Source organism: Sarcophilus harrisii, chromosome 2 (genome assembly GCF_902635505.1).
Source record: "Sarcophilus harrisii chromosome 2, mSarHar1.11, whole genome shotgun sequence".
Lineage (NCBI taxonomy): Eukaryota > Metazoa > Chordata > Mammalia > Dasyuromorphia > Dasyuridae > Sarcophilus > Sarcophilus harrisii.
This window is the reverse complement of record NC_045427.1, coordinates 235,299,142-235,322,239: the sequence shown is the minus strand read 5'-3', so window position 1 is coordinate 235,322,239 and position 23,098 is coordinate 235,299,142. Positions and strand designations below refer to the sequence as shown.

Sequence of the window (23,098 nt, the reverse complement as noted above, 5' to 3'; positions counted from 1 at the left end):
TCCCTTTACCAATGTTTGTTAGCCCTTTCTTGGCAACTTATTAAGTTATTAGGGAGCTGTTTTAGAACAATGAGGCCAGGGTCATAGAGCCAATAATTATCAGAAGTATAACTTGAATCTAGTTCTTCCTAGCTCTGAATCCAACTTTCTATTTGACCTCATTCCTTTCATTAAATGCTTGATAAACACCAATTTATTACACTAATCCATAACTCCTCTTGTTTTTTTTTCCTACAGCCCCTCTAACAATAAGAATTGCCATAATTTGTTATCTTTTGCCATTCAAATAAACATTTGTTAATGGCTATTATATTCCAAGCACTGAGACAGGTACCTAGAATATGTAGTGGTGGATGTCTTTAGTGTCAGATGAGAAGCTAGAAGAGATAAATTGAATAAACCAACTTGAAGACAACACTAGCTATGCTATGCAGATAAAGAAAATATTAACTTCCAGTCTATCATGATTGGTTCCACAGTTGTTTTTAAGGTAAGAAGAACTGACCAGGCTCCCTATTGGGGGACAAGAATTCATAGAATTGCCCAAATTGAGAATATGTTTTCCATACTTTCTATAGGTTTCAGAGATGAGTTGCCTGCCAATGTTCTTTTCATAGTCCACTCTTGCCAAGAATGTCTTGTGTATCCAAAAGACAGAATCCTGAATGTACAGATGCTAAAACAACATTTAGTATATTAATAGCCATGGCTGTGTGCTTTGAAAAACCACTTCAAATATGTTTAGAGTAGCAGTGATATTGTTGTTCACTCATGATTTTCTTCATAACTCCAATTGGGGTTTTCTTGGCAGAGATATTGGAGTAGTTTGTCATTTTCTTCTCCAATTCATTTAACAGATGAAGAAACTGAGGCAAACAGGGTCAAGTGACTTGCCTAGAGTCACACAGCTATAAAAAAATCCTGCTATAAGAAAAATAATATAAAATCCTGCCTGAGGCTGGATTTGAACTCAGGAAGATAGTGCCTTACCCTGCAAGTCTGGAAGACCTATCAACTGTACTACCTAGCGTCTCCTAGAACAGCAATAACTTCATTTAAATCAAAACATAGCTCTTCCTCTTACTTAAAATTTGACAAAAGCTAGTGAAACACATTAGAAAAACTGAAGGACAACTGTCCAGTAGACTGATATAGAAGTTTTTCCCTTTAATGGATTTAATGTTTTTAAAAACTGAAAAGTCACTAGAAGCTTTACATAACAGCTTCATACAGTATGTATTCTATATGCAGAAGTGAAGACTAAGATAGATACAGTCTGAAGGAAAAATAGCTATACCATATTTGATTTTAATTATATGCAGCTTTTCTGAAGGGGATTTAAAAAGATTTTTAGAACAAGGTTTAAACAGAAACTTTTGTCCACATCATGAATTAATATGTAAAAAAAAAAAAAAGACAGGAATTATATACCACACCATTTAATTCTTAGAAAAAATGCACCCCAACTTTGGTCATTACAGGAGATATGATTTCTAATAGAGGGCAGTTTCAATGCATAGATAGCAATAACAGTAAAACTTATGTATTACACAACAAATGGAATAAAGTCAGACAGATCCTATAAAACTCACTGAAGTTAGCAGGTGGGATATAAGCATCTATTCCTGGATTGGTCATTATATATCAGAGACCAAGTCACTCTAATGAAATTATCTATTAAAAGATTTAATTTCTAAAGCCACATGACATGCTATTTCCTTGAATCCCGAAGAAAAAATACCATGATATTCAGGATTTGCTACCCTTCTGATTTAATTTAATTTGCCAATCATGAATAGAAAGCAGTGAAACATGTTTTTGCCTTCTATTATATGCTTGGGCTAAATTCTGATGAAATTAATAGACAGTTCTAGTTAGGGATGTGCTAAAGCCAAGTTGTACTGGCTTGGAAGAGATAATTGCTAAAATTTTCAGTGAGAGTATTAAACCTTGGAAATAGGCAAAGGCTACAAATCAAGGCTTGATTTATTCTTTTGTTGCTTGTCTAGACTTAAGTGATGGAGAAATAGGCTGATGATACAGATTTTAAATTTTAAAGTATATATGCACAATTTTTTAGACAGTTGTTAATCATATAATAGCACACTCTCAGCCACAGCCATGAAAACAGTTAAGTACTTTACCAAAAACACTAAACAAACTGGATGAGTTGACAACAGGAATGAGAAAGCTGAAGACTCAGTCTAAACAAAGCTTTATTTATAAACCTCAGCAGCAGTTCTCACCATGTTTGAAAACTGTATTTCCTTATATATCTTTATTGTGTTCCTTTTCTATAACATATGCAATTGGAAGTGACTTTAGTGATCATCTGATCTAATCTTAATTAAAAATGGAAAATTGAAACTCAAACTTTTTAACTTCAAGTTCAAAGAAAGCATGACTTTGCCCTGGAGGGTGGTATTTTTTAATATAGGGAAAAAAAAAATTGTGTATTTATGTCAATTGTTTTGTCCAACCTAAATGGCTGCCTACCTTGACAAAAGTCACCACTCTCTCAACTAGATAAGCTATCAATAGATAGTGTACATGCTACTGAAGGTCACTTTTCTCACCCCCTCAATATCACATTCATTTTTTCTTTTTCTTTTCTTCTACCTCCTACTCTTCAACTCACTGTGCTAAGTAAGCACAAGGGGTACAAAAAGTGGTAAAAGTCCCTGCCCTCAAGAAGTTTACAGTCTAATGGAGGAGACAACATACAAACAATATGTACAAAGCAAGCTCTATACAGGATAAATAGGTGGTAATCATAGCGGGGAGACATTAGAATTAAGAGGGATTGGGAAAGAAAGGCTTACAGTAAAAAAAGGATTTTAGTTCGGATTTAAAGGAAATCAAGGAGGTTAGTAGTCAGAGCAGAGGGAGGAGGAATGTTCCAGGCATGAAGGACACTCAGAGAAAATGTCTGGGGACAAGAGATGGAGTACCTTGTTCATGGAATGCCTAAGAGTCACCATTTAGTATGGGAATCCATTTGGTCCTAATCAATCAATGCTTTCATTGGTATAGAGAACTCCCTATGTGCAAATATACAACAACAGATCTCTAAAACTTATGTTTTTGTGGTCCAGGACACTGGAAAACCGACACAATTAGTATCTGTAAAAGGCAGGACCTGAATACAAGGCATTTCTGGCTCTAAGGCATTACTACCATTTTTGTTATGAGAATATCATCCATGAGTTCATATAAAAATTTTTTCTGGCTCTCCTTCCCAATGAGATTAATGACTTTGTTGTCCACCTTGTAGTAGGGAATACATCCTTTTAATCTGATGCAGAAATATAACATTTAAGAGCTGGAAGTAGCTCAGAGGACATCAGACTAAACTAATTATAGTAACAGCACTTATAAAGTAATGCTTTACGGCATTTAAAACACTTTACATGTTATCTCATTCAACATTCACAAATTGGTATGTGAACAAGAATCTCCAAAACAATGCAGACAGCTTCCACTTAAACTTGTAGTGACAGATTCTACCACTTCCAAATTCAACAACACATTAAGGGACTACGATGAAAAAGAAATTGAGCTAGTATCTAGGGATATAAAGACCAAAATTAAATCCTTGACTTCAAAAAGCCTATATTTAGTAAGCTTTCCCAGGGATAATTTCATTGTTTCCTTTGTATTCTCAGGCCTTGTTAATGCTTAGAACTTGATTGAGGACCACTCCAATTATTAGAAAGTTTTTCTATTCATCAAGCCTAAATATGCTTCTCTGACACAAAATTCCTAACTGTGATCTTTAGGAACAAGCAAAACAAACTTAATCCCTCTTTCAAATGATAGCCTATTAGATTGTGCTATCAAGTACCTGCTAAGCACTGAATGTCTTGAGTTTTGCTTTGGAAAGGTACATGAATTTGGAACCAGTCAATTTTTCCGGACCTCTTTCCTCACTTAGAAAATGAAGAATTTGGACGAAATAGCTCTAAATCTATAATCCTTCTTTGGGCTAAGAAATCCCCAATTCTTTCACCTGATATTTTTATGGCATCGTCTGTAGTCCTCTCAGCATGTTGATGAAAAACCTAAAATTTTCCAAGTATTACACACAGAAACTGTAGATAGAATTTTAAGTTTAGGGCAGAACACAGTAGAATTATCACCTTCTATTGTGGAGAGTATACATTTCTATTCAATCTATTCAAGTGGGGTAGGTAGTAGCACAGTACATAGAGTGCTAGAATTAGAGTCAAGAAGTCCTGTGTTCAAATGTAGCATCGGATACTTACTAGTTGGTGTGATCTTGGGAAAGTCACTATTTGCCTCAGTTTCCTTATCTGTAAAAATGGTTGGCGAAGATGGCAAACTACTAAATATTTTTGCCAGAATATGACAGAAAATGACACTGAAAATTGAACAACAAATTTATTAACTTCGTATTACGTTGCCTACTTATTAAGCACGAGATATGGATTGGCAAAAGACAGTCCCTGACTTCAAGGAACTTACAATATAAAGCAAGCTATATAAAGGTTAATAGGAAATAACAGAGGGAAGGCATTGGAAAACTCCCTGAGGGAAGTAAGATTTTAGCTGAAACTTAAGGGAAATCAAGGTGGTCAGTAATCCTAGTAGAGGACAGAGGGTATTCTAGGTCTGAAGGACAGCTAAAAAGAATGCCCAGAGGCAAACTATGGAATGCACAGTTCATGGAACAGCCAGGAGGCCAGTGTCACCAGACAGAAGAGTACTTGTAAGGTATAAGTATAGAAAGGTAGAAGAGGGCTAGGTTAAGAAAGGCTTTGAATGCCAAACAGCAAATTTTATATTCACTCCTGAAGGAAACCACAGTAATTTGTTGAATAAAAAGGGGAAAGAGTGCATTTTAGGAAAATCACTTTAAGGGCAAGAAGAGAAGAACAACTAGAGTGGGGAGAAACTGGAGGCAAATATCCACCCACCAAGCAGTCTACTATAATAATTCAATAATTATGAGGTGATGAGGATATTATTGGCTGTTCAGGACATTATGTCACACTACTCAATCACATCTAGTTTGTAGCCCTTTGAATGTCTTCTGATACTTTCAGAGGAACAAGTGTCTAGCTAGCCCTACCTTTCCTATCCAATCCTTGCAAAGTTGATTTTTTTTTTATACCCAAGCATAAGACTTTACTTTTTTTTTTTCTTTTAAATTTCACATTTTAGATTGCTCTAAATTCACTTCCTTCAAATTTCTGGAGTATATGACACCTCACAAGCTATGAAGTCAGATCTAGAACTGAATCAAGGCTACAGTTACTATCCATATGACTTTGAGTACGTATTCTGTAGTTTATAGTCATTTTCAGGCATATTTGACTCTTCGTTATCTGAGTTGGGGTTTACTTGACACAGATTGTGGAATAATTCGCCATTTCTTTTTCCAGTTATTTGAACTATAAGGAAACTAAGGCAAACAGGGTTAAGTGATTTGTCCAGGATCAATACAACTAGCAAGTATCTATCTGAGACTGGATTTGGATTCAGAAAGGTGAGTCCAACTTGAGGCCCAGTATTCCCACTCACTGAACTACCAGTTGCTCTTTGGGAAAAATCAGCTCACCTCTAAGAATTTCGTCTGTAAAATGTAAAATGACACTTAAATTATCTTTTACTGGACATCACTATGATTATAACATGCAATACCATGTATAAAAAACATCATGTAAAGATGAGGTATGTAAACAATAGTTGTAGTGATACTACAACCCTCCCTCTTTTAAATAAAGTGCATATACAATAGGTCTGACACCCATCAGAATTACTCAGGCTCTAAAGTGGCATTTACGACTCAAATAGTTAACCCACCAACTATTCCACTTTTTCTAATTTCATAACTTTACATTAGAATATCAGCATTATTCCTAAATGGTCTTAAAAAGTGCTGTATTTTTCCTCTTTCTAAATAGGGCAAAAAATATTTTTTAAAAGATAGAGTGGACAATTTATTAAATGTCATAGTATTTTTTTTTTTAAAGGAGGAAGAGAATTAGATCAAGTACCTTTCATAGCTGTTGAAGTAGGGTAAGGGAGAGGAACAATTTTTAATCGAATGAAGGCTAGAAAATATTACAAAAGGTAAAAATGATCATTTTGATTATATATTAAAAAGCTTTTGCAGCATATGAAATTAGGATAAGAAACTAATGAATGGAAGGTATGGGTATGGAGGGGAATGCATCAATTATCTTTGCTAAGAGCCTGATATTCAAAATACAGAGTAAACCAATATAATAAAAATTAAAACTCATTGGCCAATGGTAAAATATTGAAAGGATACAAACAATTCTTAAAAGAATTAAAAAATTTTTATTAAACTATTACCAAATTATAAACTATTAGTAAATTGTCAGAGTGTTACAGATCATTAAGGAAAAGAGATATGCAAAGAAAAACAACATTGCAGTTTCACCTCACAGAAACAAACTGGCAAAGATGAAAAGAATTTATATTGGGGAGGTTTTCGAAACACAGGCACATCAATACCCTATAGAGATAGCTCTAACCACTCTTAAAAGCAATTTGGACTTAGTTTTAAAAGTCTCTAAGCTGTCCAAAGCCTTTGACCTACAGATCCCACTGTTACCTAGGGGATAGATCCATTCTATACCAAATAATCTGAGCACTTTTTGTGGCATCAAAGAATTAGAAACAAAGAAGATGTCCACTGATTTGGGAAATAACTTTAAAATGCCAGCAAAGAATATTATGGTGGTGCCATGACCAAATTTGACTCCATAGAAGAAATGGGAGAACATGCCTCCCTTCTTTCTGTGTAGGGGTAGAGACTAAGGAAATGAAACATGGCATAATTTAACTGATGTATTAGTTTGCTGAAATGATTTCCCCTTCCTTCCCTTTGCTATACTCTTTGTCGTGAAGTGTAGCTTACTGGGATGATGGAAAGGGAGACTGAACCATTTTGAAATGAAGGTAATAGAAAAACAAACAAAAAAGTCAATAAAAACAGAAAACAACCTACTGTACAATCTCAAATTATTCAGGTATTAACTTTGAGTATTATACAGGACTAAGAAACACCAAAATATTCACATCATTAAAACCCATGTACTTTACAAAACTTATCACAATTATGTAATGTAAGACAGGAATGATGAGTTTGTCAGTTTAGTACATAGAAAAGGGTATCTGTTTGATTAATTTTCTGGGTCTCAGTTCCCTTCATAAAATAAGACAATGTTCTATGTAATCTCTAAGATCTCTTCTACATGTAAATATTCTGTATTCAATCAGACTTACTAAAAGTAGGTCTCTCTTTCTAAACCCCAAATCCCTGGAAGCTTTGATACCTAGTCAATTTTCTAAAACATCTTTCACTTTTTCTTCTCCCTTTGGCAGAAACTGCTTTTCCTTATCTTATCCATACAGTATGAAACAAAAACAAAATAAAAGACCATCTTCTAGTCCTCTGCTAACCCCAAAAGATTTTAATTCTTTTTCTTTCTTGATATCTTTTAGGGCAGCAGACTACACAAAACACATCCAGAATCCCAAACTACTGTTTCTAATTCTAATGTAGGTAAAAGGTCCAGATGATAACATCTATTTTCTTCAAAGTACAGAGGGTAACTATAGAAAAAGAGTCAGTCCCTCATAGGACTTTCTTCCAGGAGAGTTTTTGACTATTTTATTATGCTTAAGAGATCAACTTTCTTTCCTCCTTTTTTCTTCCCCACTCCCTCAACACCCCCTTCCCGGAGCTGTCAATTACTTAAAGCTAGAGTTGAGATTTAGGCTAATTGTTTGGGAGTTCTGTGCCTATTGAAATGCTAAGTATGCATTGATATGAACAACTGATCTATATAGGAACTATACAAATCTACTAATGACATTTTATTCTGGATGCTCTTTTCCTCATGAAAAGAGGAGAAATGACAGATAAAAGAGGAGAAAATGACAGATAATCAAGAGTTGGTAATAATCTGCAAAAAATATAAATCAATTCCAGGAAATAACTTCTATAACTTTAGTTATTCATATGAATATTAAAAATACAAAATAATGGGAAGAGTATGTTTCTAGATTTTCCCAGCTGTATTTCACCATTGGGATAATCAGTAAATTGCCCCGATTATATCAAAACATTACTTAGACATCAACAACTTATGTTTAAAAATAATGCTTAGTACCTAGAAAAACACTACATACATACCATTTTACCACAATGACATATTTATAATATTCTTAATACAATCTACTTTAAATGATCATTTAAATTCTCCTTTCCTAATGAAAATTAGGCTCCATGACTCATTATTCAATGGAAACCTAGTTATAGCTGATCAGATGACATACTTTAAAAAGCACATAGTATGCATTGTCAACAGGCCAGAGGAATCTTGGATAAGTGGCACCATAGGAAAAAAGCCTAAGAGATAAAGATCAAATACTGAATAACACAAAATGAGGACATCGGCTCAGGTAAAAGTAGCTCAGAATACCACAGGGCAACTTTGTTTCTGAAACATAAACTACTACCAAAAGGATAAAAATAGAGCCCTAAATTCAGTAGGAAAGATTCTGGAAGAAAAAAACATTAGGCACTTACTAAGTGCCAGACAGTGTGCTAGGAAGTAGGATACAAAGACAAAATCAAAAAGTCCCTTATCCTCAAAGAATTTACATTTTCTCCAAGAAACTTTAGGGCAGATATATATATATTTGCCTCAGCAAATACACACACACACACACGTATGTATGTGTGTGTGTGTGTGTATAATTGCCTCAGCTATATTTTGGTGCATAGAAGTCAGCATTCAATATCTATCCTCTTCTAGATTAACATTGTAGTTATTATCTTGGGCGCTAGAAAGCACAGTAGATGGAGCATTTGTTGAGTACCTGAGTTCAAAATCTGACCGTAGACATTTAATCATCCCTACCTGTTTGACTCTAAGCAAGCCATTTAATCCCAATGACTTTACAACATCTGTCCTACATGGTCATTATTCCTGTGGCAACTTTTTCAAGCCCAAATATGGAGGAGTATTTATGTAGATATTTTATGTGGAAGTTAAAATACCATGTTCTAAAAGTCTAAGTTGGGTCAGTAATGATAAACAATAGTCACTTTTTCCATTTACTAGTTCCATTCTAAGTCTTCATTTTGTGGGGATACATATTTCAAGTTGAGAGTTATCTGTATTTTGCTGGGACATATAAAAGAAAGTGCTACATAATGTTTCTAGACAAATGGTGATGTTAATGTCTAAGAACTTACCTTTTGGAGAAATTTCAATTCACACTATTTTAATATAGAGAGATGAAAAACTGACAAGTAATATTAAAGAATATTAACCAAATGTATCCCATACCACCCATCTTTCAAAACAGTATCATTACTATTAAACCAGCATTTGGCAGATGGATACACATACACAAACTGCTTAAAATAAAAGAAGAAAATTCTTGGGCGAAAAAATTTCTAAGTAGTATTTTCAATTCTGAAGAAGTATTGTTTAGTGAATGCAGTGCTGGACGAATAGTCAGAAAGACCTGGAACTAAATCCCACCTCAGGTAAATTAGGGCAAGTTATTTGACCTCTGGATGCCACAGATAATTCTCTAGAATATAAGTAAAGATAGATCTTTTAGTGGAGGGAACTCTTAAAAATGAGGAAATCACAGATTTCTTCCAAGTCCAATCTTTAAGTTCATAAAACGAATAAAATAGGACAAAATCAGGAGACAGATTTAGCCTGTGAATGCTTATGTGCAGAAAGTTGACATGTAGTCAGACTGATAAGCAAGTGAAGGGGCTCTTGAGGGTGGATTCAAATTCATATTAGATGGGGAAAAAAAACAACAGCTGATACTTAAATAATTCTTTAAATTTTGCAGAGATTTATGAACATTTAATTAAATTGATCCTCACAATCATCCCTAGAATTATATACGATAGGTTTATAATCATTTTGCAGATGAAGGAAACAGATTAACTGACTGGCCCAGTCTCATCTCAGGACTTTCTGACTCAATGTCCATTCTGCCACCTAGCATATCTGTGTATTAATACACGTTCTCAAAACTTTAAGGTATAAATATAGTTTATGCTATGAGTGGCTTGTGTTTCTTTTACTTACCTAGTCAGCAAAATAGCATAGTTTTAAAGCTAAGACATTCAGAGTCATTTAGTTTTTAACCTCCTCATTTTAAGATGAGATGGTATTTAATCCTAGGTCCTCTAACCCAAAATCTGAACTTTGTGAACCAAGGAAAAAGATGTTTATAGTTGTAGTCCAAAATAAATAATAATGTTTATTAAAGGAATGATAATGTAGTATCATAATTAATCTAATTCATTCATGTGTTATATTTTTATCCTCTCAAAAATGTTTTATTATGAGATTTACACAGGAAGATGGGGGAGGAGGGAGAAATTCACCTTCCTTCCAAAAAAAAATCCTCAAAAATTGACACAGTGATTTAGTCTTTTTAAACCCAGGGTTTATTTTGTTTTCACAACACCATAGATAAATACTATCTTAAAGGATAAAAGAAAATCGTTCATAAAATAACCAAATCAAGCCACCACTACTTTAGAAAATATTTAGAAAAGGAAAAAATTACTTGCCCTATAATATTTCCTATCACATCAGCCCCAAGTGGGCTTTCCCTTTGATAGAGGGGAGGCTTCTTGAGGGCAAGGGCAGTCAGATTCTAATTTCTATATCCCTAGTGACAACCCTAACAAGCATTAACTCATTATGTGCCAAGCTCTGTGTTAGGCTGGAAGAGGGAGATAAGAAAGGGAAAAAAAGCCTGTCCTCAAGGAGCTCACTTTTTAAAAGGGGAGGTAGCATGCAAACAACCATGTATGAAAAAGATATGTCAACAGGCATACATATGAACAAGATATATACAGGGTAAACTGGAGGTGGCACTTAAGTAGCACTTAATGAATGCATTTTAACTTATTAAAATATGATTTTATAAAAATAATTTTTCTTATACTCTTTTAGGACCAATGACATTCACTGGTGAGATCTGAAAAAGGTTGGATGCTGTGAAACAGAGAACATATAGTCAATATACATGACTATATTTATGACCCTTGCTGGCCTCATTAACTTTTAGTAAAATGGCTTATTTCATCCACATGACTAAAACCTATCTACTAAGACTGATTATAGTACAGGTTTTCAAAGTATGATCCTGAACTTCAAAGATAGTTGCTTATTAAGATACTTTTCCCTTAGAACAATTTGGAACTATGACCAAAGGGCTATAAAACTGCATACCCTTTGACTTAGCAATGTCTCTACTGGGCCTGCACTCAAAAAGATCATAAAAGAAGAAAAAGGACTCAGATGTGCAAAAATGTTTGTGGCAGTCACACACACCCCCCTCCCCTTTTCCCCTAATGGCAAGGAACTAGAAACTGAGTGGATGTCTATTAGTTGAGGAATGGCGAATAAGTTATGGTATATCAATGTTATGGAATATTATTGGTCTATAAGAAATGATCAGCAGTATGATGTCAGAAAGGCTAGACTTACATGAACTGATGCTGAGTGAAGTGAGTAGAACCAAGAGAATATTGTATACAGTAACAAGATTATGTGATATTCAATTGTGATGGATTTGGTTCTTTTCAAAAAGGAGGTGATTCAAAGCATTGCCATTAAGACTTGTGATGGAAAGAGTCATCCACATCCAGAGAGAAACTCTGGAAACTGAATGTGGATCAAAACATAATATTTTAGCCTTTTCTGTTTTTGTTTCCTTGTTTTTCCCCATTTTGAACTGGTTTTTCTTGGACAGCATGATGAATATGGAAATATGTTTAGAAGATCTGCCCATGTTTAACCTATATGGGATTGTTTGCTGTCTTGGGGAAGGGGAAGAGGGAGAAAAATCCAAATACAAGGATTTGCAAAGATAAATATTAAAAACTATCTTTGTATGTGTTTGGAAAAATAAAATACTATTTAGAATGAAAAAATATATATACTCTTCTCTTTTCCAACTAAATATAAGGAATTTATATACTTCAACCAAAACGGCATATTGCAACAGAATGAATTCAGAAGCAGTTATGTTGGACATTAAAAGATTTGCAAAAATTTGTAAAATAATGCCACTCTTCTTACTAATTTCATTTTAGTTTAGAAAATAGTCATTTTTCATAAGTTATTTATATTAAAGTTCAACAGAATATTGTTTATTAATAGATATTTGTTAAATTATTAGTTTTAATCAGTAACTTGATAAATAACAATGGCTATAACCCAAATCAACAAAAGTTGTTTGGAGGTCTCAATAATCCTTTTACAATTCTTGAAGAGAAGCTCTACATATATAATGTATTGCTTTCTTAATAAGGGGAAAAAAATGTAAAACTTGTACTGGCTCTCATTTGGAGAAAGGTAATTTATCAAAAAACTTCCTAAGGAACTTTATCTTGAGAAAAGAGATTTTTCTGGGAGTGAATAGATAAAGGGAAGACATTCAGTAGGCCTTGGGAAAGGGCAGGTCACATGAAAGCAACCAATAGTGTGAGAACACACAACACAAAACCCACACAAGGCTACCTAGGATGAGAATCTCAATGTCCCTAATCTCTAGAAATGAGTCTCTTGATTATGGCCAGAAAATCTTCTGTGTAATTACTGACATTTAATAAACACTTCATAAAAATTAACTCAGTAGTACTCCCTTTATATCTAAACTTTCTTCAGGAAGCCACTAGCTTGATCAATTCTCTTTGTTTTAATATTCAACAACACAAGATAGTACAGTCATATTTGACACTTAAAGACCGAGCAAGATAACTGAAACATATTTTAATTTCTTTCTTCTGTAATAATAATATATATATATATATATATACACACACACACACACACACACACACACATATATATGTCTGAATATATATATGTTGCAGTACAGCCACACAAAAATCTAATAAAAAGTCTTAGGATATACAAATCAAAGTCATTCTAAGGTTGCTTATTCATCATAATAAAGAGTCTTATAAGAACTGTTCAAAACAATATTTTTCTTATTTCCTTCTTCCTCAAAATGTCTTATACATTCATCCTTTTCTTTAAGGTAGATATAATGAAAAAGCTGGCAACATTCAGTTGTTTCTGTACTGTAATGGATTTAATCTCTGCAGAGCAAGGATTGCTGATGAGTATATCTAATTTTGTGGTCAAGTTCTGTTTGTAATTTAAGCATTACAAAGATATTTTTAAATGCCTTCTGTGTTTCTATATAATCTCCATAGGCATTTGTCCTTCATACACTATGCTTCACTTGAGACATACACAGAAGGTGTAGTTACTTTGTGTGATGTGATTTCTGAGATTCTGACTCTCAAGCAGTAAAAACACTAAAAAATACTTTTCTTCCTCCTATTTTCTAGAAAGCCCATTTCTTGCCTCCACTAAGGATTTCCACATAAAGATGAATCATCTGACAAGGAAGATGGAACATGGAGCACAGACTACTTGGGATATTTTCACAAGATAATTTAGAGTTGTAAAAGATCTTAGAGGTCATCTAGTCCAGCTTCTTCATTTTACATATTAAGATACTGAAACCAAAAGAGGGGTTCAGTGGAATTCCCTAAGTTCAGGAATTAACTCAGGGACCTCTGACTCCAGATTCAGTGTTTTTTGTATTGTGTCATACTCTCAAAAATACCTCTTCTCTTAGTAAAGTGCCACCTTTATAAGTGACAATTAGCAAAAAGTCATTTTTTCAATGGCATTTGTAATACTCAATTCAATCTTAGTTTGCAGAAATTCACTCAGAGCTACTGCTCATTTGCATCCAATACTTCACACATTGGGCTCCTTCTTTAAAGATATAGTTTGCCACCTTTTCTTACAAAGATACTAAAAAGATAATCTGCCAACATGTTGACTGGAAAGCATAAAATAGGTTTAAAGAGAATAGCAAGCAGATGAATAGATTTCTAAAATGACACTAACACTCCTCGAGGGACATTAGTACGACTTGCCAACAATTTTCTAGTGGCCTAAAACAGAATTCCTTAGGCTTTCCACTAGTTATAGATGTCTCCTTTCTCTAATATGGGGACTGATTTTGAGGGATCACAGCAACTGGAGACTAGTCAAACCTATATTGACAAATACAGTTTTTGCAGGCATAGAAATAACACGCAGCTATTCATGCTTCAGCCTTTAATTATTTCACACACCTGGGTGATGGCCCTTAGAAACAATTCTAATGGAAATCACTATTTACTAACATTTGCTAAAAAATCAAGTCATTATTATAGATTATCCTTTTTTAATAAAGTAGCAATTGGCCTACATGCTTTGAGAACAGTTATTAAGTTGCAATGGTCCCATATGACAGCATTAAAACACCTTTTCTTTTGTCAGTTTCAACTAAGTGTGGTTAGTTAAATTTTAAGTAGAAAACGTTAAGTTCCTGTACTCTCAGAAGCGTCTGTTTTATGAAGCAACATATCAGAAAGAGCTTCAGGATGTTTTCTACCAATATGTCAAGAGAGGAAAATATAAGTAAAAGAACAGGTAAATATGATGTATTGACAAACACTGGGCTAAAGGCCCTAGGTCTCCGTGAAAATACAAATGAGAACCAGTCGCACTCATCACATTTGGAATCCCTTCTTCGAAGATCCCGGCAACAATGACAATTTTCAGAGAGGCAAAAGAGTTATCAACACCAAAATAAAATATAATTTCCTTAGGTCGCCTCCAAGAATGCTTACACACAATACTTTAGTAGGAATGGCCACGGAGGGATACCGAAAGTATGCAGAAACCCAGGAAGCTTCTCTAGGGATCAAATCGGGCGGGAGGGGAGGGGGAGTAATGGTGGGGGGAAAGAAAGGAAAGAAATATAATCCTGTAAAGTCAAGTCATTTTTAAAAAAAGAAACACTCCGCCGAAGGAGAAAGGCGGTAGGAATTTTAGTGTTTGTTTCTGCTGCACACCGTCGGAATAGCAAGGATATGGGGCGTTTGGAAAATCCCCACGGCCCGGTCCCGCTCTGGCCCCCAGCCCCCACCCCAGCTCCCGGCGCTGACGCGCAAACGCCCCGGGAGCACCACTGGCCCAGAACCTAAGCCTTCCTACTCCAGTCTATTCGGCTTCTCTCTGGGGAGCACAGGGTGTGGGAAGCGGAAGAGCAGGGCAACTAAAGTAAGGCCCAGTCCCGAAACGTACAAAATCAGGACCCGGCGAATACAATAAACAGGTGGACGCCCCTTCAAAACGTATTTTCTTTGGCGGCGTAAAAATGTTAGGTCAGATCGGATGGGGAGGAAGGGGAGGAAGGGATCTCTAAGCGGCAAAGACGCACCCTGGGAGAGACCCGATAAATAAACCTGAAGGACATTTTATTCGCTCCAGCCTCTCCCGGGCCCCCGGAAAATGGCTGCCAGCGGTGCCTTTGCCAGGGACTGACTGCAAACGCCCCGGCCAGTGGCCGGCTCCCCGCGCTCTTACCTTTGAATTTGAGCTCGTGCTGCGGCTCTAGGCTCAGAACCTGCTCCACTTTCGCCATATTCCTCGGATTTGGGGGAGGGGGCGGGGGCGGGAGAGGGGGTGGAGGCGGCTGCTTCCAGCTGCACCAGTTTTGGCGACCCGGGGAGATTAAAATAGAGATGACATGGAATAATGTTTTTGCAAAAGAAAAAAAAATATATACATATATTAAAGGGACACAGAGGGGAAGCGGAGCGGGGTCGCGGCGAGCTGACACAGGGCGGGCGGGCGGGCGGGCGGCGACGAGATGCCCAAGAAGCCTAGCAGCGGCCCGGCACACTCACACACCCGCACTCACGCACGCACTCACGCACGCACGCACACGCAGACCCACGGCTAGCCCCGGCCAGAGAGGCAGACAGGAAGCAAGCAGCCAAGGAGAAGGGTTAGAGGCGGCGGCGGCGGCCCGAGCAGGAGGAAGAGGAGGAGGCGACTGATGATGCAGCACGGAGAGGGCCGGAGGGAGGCCGGAGCTGACGTAGCGATCGCCGCAAAAGCCTTTTCCTTCTTTGAATCCAGTCCGGGGAGAATGCGCGCGTGCTAGTTTCCACTGGGATAGAGGGGAAGAGCTCGCGCGCAAAGAGGGAAAGGAGCCAGGGGCCGCGCGCCCCGGAGGGAGGGCGCGGCGCCTGGGGCGGAGCTCCAGGCTGGGGAGCTGGGGGGGGGGGGGGGGAACGGCCATAGCGGAGGGCGGGGTGCGACCGGGGCAGCGCGCACGCATCGGGGAGGGGCGCTCCCGGCTCGACCACCCCGCCTCCTCCTTGGGTGTGGGCCACTAGGTTTTACCGCTTTCTCTCTATCCCCTTCCTCTTCCCCCCAGCCTAAGTCATCCGGAAGGCTGCCACCCGGGGCCTGTAGCGGAACGATGACAATTAGTAGCACCAGAATTCAAATGAATATGAATTTTAACTCTCAAACAAGCGACCCAGGGGCAAATGCATCATTTTGACTACGCCCAGTGCTTGCATGGAGCCTTCAAACACTTTCTACCGTCATTATCATTGGATTAACCCATCTAATCACAGATTAGGGCTGGGCTGGGGATAATTACCCTCCTTTTAAAGATAAAGATGAAGCGATTTGTCCATCGCGTTGCTACAACTAGACAGCAGAGCCTAGGCCCTTGAGTCAGGGAGACCCGAGCTCAAATCCTACCTCGGCTACCCTGGACAAATCACTTCACTGTTTGCCTCAGTTTCCTCAATTGTGTAAAATGATTTGATAAATGAAGGGGATATACACAAACTCTACGAGTAGCAGGAGTAGAATTCATTAGGAAAAAAAGTACAGCCAGTAATCATTGATTAGAAGTCAAACGTAAAAGATTCAATCAAGAGAAGTCTACATTACATGTCAGTCATATAAATATTGTTTTAGATGCATGTTTACATATGGGTAAATGTTTGTGTTTGTATATGTGTGTTATCTGAGTATATATATACATAGGTAGGCACATTGTGCTATGTATATATAATATATAATTATACATGTATATAGCTCTGGATGGATGTGAATGTATATATATGGGGGCAAGTGTGTGTGTGTGTACAGGTGTGTATGTATGTATCTATTAAATATATCTGTGCTTAAACAGCAAGATTATTCGATGATCAATTCTGATGGACAGGGCTCTTTTCAACAGAGAGGTGATTCAGGCCAATTCCGATACACTTGTGATGGAGAGAGTGGGCTGCACTCAGGGACAGGACCGTGGGGACTGAGCGTGGATCACAACATAGTGTTTTCACCTTTTTGTTTTGTTTGCTTGCATTTTGCTTTCTTTCTCTTTTTTTTTTTTCCTTTTTGATCTGTTTTTCTTGTGCAGCATGATAATTGTGGAAAGATATATAGAAGAATTGCACATGTTTAACATGTATTGGATTACTTGCTGTTTAGGGGAGGGGATGCGGGGAAGAGGAGAAAAAAACTTGGAACACAAGGTTTTGCAAGGGTAAATGTTGAAAATTATCCATGCATGTTTTGAAAATTAAAAAAAAAAACTTAAAAAAACAAAATAGATTCTCATACTGATCATGTCCAAATAACAATAATAATATCTGTGTTTACTATAGCCTGCTTCAGGAAGGCTGGAGGAGAGGGAGAAGGATGAAAGGGGAAAAAAGAATAAAGTAAAAAAAAAAAAAGTGTGCAGCACAGAACAAAGAACAATCTACAAGGAAGCAGAGATGGACATTCATGAATGTAATTTCTTCTACTATTAGATATCCTTTCTTCAACTTGAAATTTATTATATATTTTGAGACCTCCTTACTGTTCTTCTGAGCACATGACAATATTTTGTTTTGCTATATTTTGTTTTCCTTTTCTGCCTTTCTTTTCTATTGTTTTTTTTAATAGAATATTTTAAAAAATGAGATGGGAAAGGCATTTTTTTCCCAAGAAAAGCCCATATAGGGCCCAGAGGAATCAAACCCAACTAAGCAACATAAAAAGTGACTTTTAACCTAGGTTTCCTGACCATGATCTGTGTTAGACCATACTGCCTTTCCATATACTAAGTAGCAGGTGTTCCATAATTATCTGAAAGTTTCTGAAGGTACCTGCAGATTATTCTTTAAAATATAATTAAAGTGAAGTCTTACTTACATTAACCAAGAAAGGGAAAGAGTATGAGATACTTTCTTCTACCTTCTTCTATGAAAGGCCTCTGAAAATAAATATTTTCCCTGTTACTGTCCTAGATCAGTTGCTTAATATAACAATAATTTATCAGTATGACAGTAATTTATCACTGTAGGCAATAAGGATCCATAAAATCTGCTTCTGATTTTTATTTATTTTTCTAAGTGAATCTAGGGTTTTGCATTGGCAGGAATATTTTAAGATGATGGATCAACCTATTAAAATTTGTAACAAAGAGGAAGGAAGATTGTGTTGAAACATTAAGGAGTAAGCTACAGTATATATCTGCATTATTTATAATGTATCCCACCTCTTCAGCTGTTCCTGTCCATCTCAGGCTTCTCTTTTCATCCTTAGCAGGCCTTTCTGATCCCTGGGTCGTTCAAACTACTGTGATTATGTTTAATGTTTTGCATTCAGAAACTTAAAGACTTTTCTTTCTCATTTCGTTGTCATTTAGATCATTTTGCTTTTTTTTTTTTTTTTTTTTTTAAACATGGCCTTTTGAAGCATGACAACTTTGGTTTGTCTATATTTAAAAGCTGCAATATAAAAATAATTAGCATATTAATCACGGGCCACATGTTAAATCACCCCCAACCCTTAGGAGATATTTGGGGTTAGCATCATGAATGTAAGTACAAATCAATTTGTATGTAGTTGTTATGAATGTTAGAAAATTTTTAAGCATGTCCAACAGCAGACTTATATGAAATCAACTTTGTCCAGAAAGTGATTTGTATTTAACAATCACTAAAAATGCTATTTTTTTTCTACTTCTTCAAATGTTCTTTCACAGTTGAACCTCTATATCAGTTTGCTCTATTTCAGTACTGAAGAGGCTTTCCAGTTTAAGATTTCTCTATTTGAACTCAGTCACTCAGAGCAATCATACTTTTTAAGAAATGAATTTTATTTCTATAATATTCATATAAGAGGCCCAGTAATTGATATTTGACAATTATACCCTATCCCACTTGCAAAAACTGTCATTTTGTGCCAGCATACAATCTATTACTCTGAAAGGAGAGCTTAAAAAAAAAAAAATCAAAGTTAAAAAAAACCCAAGATTTTAACTGTTAAGTGTAGAATTATTATTGCTTTTGTAAGAACACATTAAAGCAAACCAAAAAAGTTTAGATATATTCTAATTTAAATGGCATACATAATAGCCTGTTAATTTATGTTACAAATTACTTTGGTTAAAAATGAGTTATTTTCATAATTTTTTCTTATTCTCATTCTTTCTTATACTAAGATTTGGTGTTAGCTAAAAATGAAAATGTTGATGTTTAGTGTTAGCACCATGAAAAGAATCTAGGCACTATAAGTTATTTGACCTTTCAGCTTTTCATTTTTAAAAAGTCTTTTCCAAAAAAGGTGAGTAAAATTTTTAAAGATTGTATGGTAGTCAGTTTATTTTACAAATTTCTGGATATATATTCTCTATGCATTAAAGACTTATGAAAGGCCTTTTTAAAAATAACTTGGTTGTTTCACTTTTTTTTTTTTTTTTACACACTAAATAAGGCACTTTGATTTTTATGATCTTTATATGGCAATCTAATTGTAAGGAAATGCTATAGCTTGACATAAAAAAGATCCAAGTTCAAATCATGCAACAGACGTTAGCTGTGTGACATGGGAAAGTTGTAATTATGTATATGTAAAATGAACATAATAGGAGCTGCCTACTACACAGGGTTATTGTTGTATAGTTCAGTCAAGATTCTTTTTGACTTCATGCCCTTCTATCCTTCATTACCTCTTAGTCTGTCCAAGTTCATGATATTATCTATCCATTTCATCTGCCATCTCTTTTCTTTTGCCTTCAACCTTTCCTAACACCAGGGTCTTTTCCAAGGAGTCTCCTCTTCTCATTATGAGACAAAAATATTTTAGCTTCAGCTTCATTATTTAACCTTCCAGTAAATACCTTGAATTAATTTCTTAAAAGGATTGACTTATTTGGTTTCCTTGCTGCCTAAGTGACTCTCAGAAGTTTTCTTTAGCACTAGTTTCACTGACAGCCAAATGAAATAAAATATTACAAATACATGCAAAATATTTTACAAACCTTAAAGTAGTATAATATAGTTCAAGTATTAACTAATAAAGGTGCTTTTTGAATTCTAATACTGTGAAACTGCTAGACAATACCAAGAAGGTTCAGGCAGCACTGTTTAAAATGAAAATCTAAATTTTTAGACTCTTAATTAAAACATAGGGTCTATTAACACCCAAATTTATTCTAATGTCTGATGTAAATTTATTTTGCTACAATCTATGTAAAGAGCCCTCTAGGATATATATTTTATTTTGTTATCCTTGGAAAGAATTTAATACTTCAGATAATGAAAGATCTAAAAAAAAAAATTGATGCTTGGTTTCCCAAATAATATTGACCTTTTCAGTAGAGCAGCACATTATAAGCTGGTTGGTTGGCATTGATTAGACTCAAAATTCCTGCAAACTTTAAATTTAAGCCTTAAATTTTAATTATCTCAATCACTATCTTCTAGAAGTCTGGTGCTTAATTTCAAATGAAAGTTATCAATAAATTTGAAAATTATTTGAAATCTGAGATATATATTCTAGGTACTGCCTATCCTGTCTAAGCATTTGGTCATAGCTGTCAAACATATTGTAATAATAAAGAAAAGGATCCTGACTCCAAAAAGCTAAGACAAAATGAAAATGTTGTCACTTTTTATATCATGAATATACAATATTCAACACTAGCATCTGATAAACTTCTAAGTATAAAGTGAAATGAGTCTGGAACTTCTCAATTTCATGACTGTTTAACCAAATCAGCCTTATCCTCAAAAGAAAAGGGAATCCATATCCCACAATCTCATGATTACAATTTCTAAATGGCTATTTTGGCCTTTGTAGTTTTGGTCTCTTTTTTGGCATCAAAGGGATAAGGAAAACTAGAATGAAACAAAAAGTTTGATGACCGAGAAAATAAAGCTGGTTCATTCTTGCAGCTTGCCCATATTACAGCTATCAATCCTGTAGTTCTGGTTTCCTCATTCTTTCTTGGTATGTCTTAGACATGCTATTTGCAAAATCATAATTTGGAAGAAATAAATGCTTCTTAGATCATTCAACAAAGAAAACACATTCTGGAAGGCAACTCTTCATGTTTGTAAACACGATATTTTATTAGTAAAATGTTTATATCCATTCACAATACAACATAAACCTGGAGTGATTTAGCATGTCATTCATTATCATAAAAGTTTGTAGAATGACTCAGCTGAAACAACGAAGTTTAAGATATACCAAATCAACCTTTATTTGCAAACTACCTACAGTATGAGTATAAACAGAAAAATCTTACAGCAATCAAAATTCTGGTTTCTTGGTCAGTTTCTATAAACAACATAGACATCATACTAATGTTTATACATAGACTCTTAGGTCCAGCCTAAGATTAAGACTGTAAAAATAAAGTCTCAAATCATTCATATAAGCTTGGCAACCATCACTAAAATATTTCGTCACTAGTAATCGAGCTATATGTCATGCAGTGAAGCAATAGCTGTAGATCTGTGGAGTTTATAGTGCTACAAAGCAACTATAAAACAGCTTACTTTTTTCATTATGCTATTATAGAAAGGCACAAATATTTTAACCCTTGCATCAGACTTTGGAAAGGCATAATATTCATAAGAGAAAAAAAATGGTTTGCTGGTACAAAGGGCTAACTTTTGATCAATATTTATGGATCTAATTTCAAGACTAATTTTTAGGGGGATATACCACACTTAAACACTCTGCTAAGAATTAAGCTAATTTTTGATATTTGAAATTACTCTCACTTAAAGTGAAAGACTTTAGAAAATAGAATAGATGGTGTGCCATAATTTGGTTTTAACACCTCTCTGAAAAGTGAATTTACTTAAATTAGCCTTCACATTTTCTGACAATGATAGTTGCTTCTTTTATCTTCAGTTGGAAGGAGATGTTGAAAAGCTTACCACTTAATCACATAAGGCAGCACAGTGTGGAATGTCAGGACAATAACATGTGTGAAGGTACAACTGACCTTTAGAAGAACTTTAACTGTAAGCATGAGAATGTTAATAAAATAAGGCAAGAAATATTTTTCACACAGAAGGCAAGAGGTAAAATTCTTTAGTACAGAGGAATGCTAAACAATCTTGTGAGGTTCCCCAAAAGTAAAGATCATGACTAGACTTAGGTCAGAATAAAAAGGTTTTATATTATAGGACAATAAGGCTTTGTCTACACAATGCCATGACTGTTTGGAAATGAAAATTCTGCCAAGCAGTTGTTTTCTCTTATTGAACATCAACAATTAGTTATGAGAACTGTTTTTCTGGACAATTTACTTGTTATTCTGGCTAAATTGCACATGTGGAAACTGAAGATTAGGAGATTATATAATCACACATACTAAAAAAAGGATAGAAGTTAAAAATTCACCACCAAGAATAACAGTTGGACCTGTCCTTTTCATCAGCAAATGGGAAAATATATATGTATAATATACCCAGTTTTACTATAAATTTAGAATATTAAAATATATATATACATATATATAATTTGACCCTATGATCACAGGGCCACAGAATATCAAAACTGTAAGGGACATAAAACTCATAAATCAGATATAGATAGAATTAACAAATTTTCAAAACATGAAATTAAATCTAGGTAGTTTTGAGAAGTATTCATTTTAACCCCAAAGTTTTTCAAATTAAATGAAAGGATCAAAAATAGGTTTATTATGCTACATTTAAAGAACAGACTGGATTTCTAGAAGTTTTGAGATCCTTCTTTGCGAAGACCAAGATGTTTTGAGCCTTTATAAATTTATATGGTTAAGATTTGTTGGGAACACAGTTGTTTCCATTAAAACTATAATATTTGTAAAGTAAAATCCTCATCCT

At 35.3% G+C, this 23,098-nt stretch overlaps 1 protein-coding gene across 1 annotated transcript in view; it reads right to left on the bottom strand.

Moving 5' to 3' along the window:
- VAPB (VAMP associated protein B and C) overlaps positions 1–15,549 on the bottom strand; it is a 65,149-nt gene extending 49,600 nt beyond the window's left edge. Inside the window, exon 1 of the mRNA XM_031951686.1 lies at positions 15,492–15,549. Within this exon, the coding sequence (XP_031807546.1) occupies positions 15,492–15,549 (58 nt within the window). The remainder of the gene's footprint in view (positions 1–15,491) is intronic.
- Between the last annotated feature and the right edge of the window lie 7,549 nt (positions 15,550–23,098).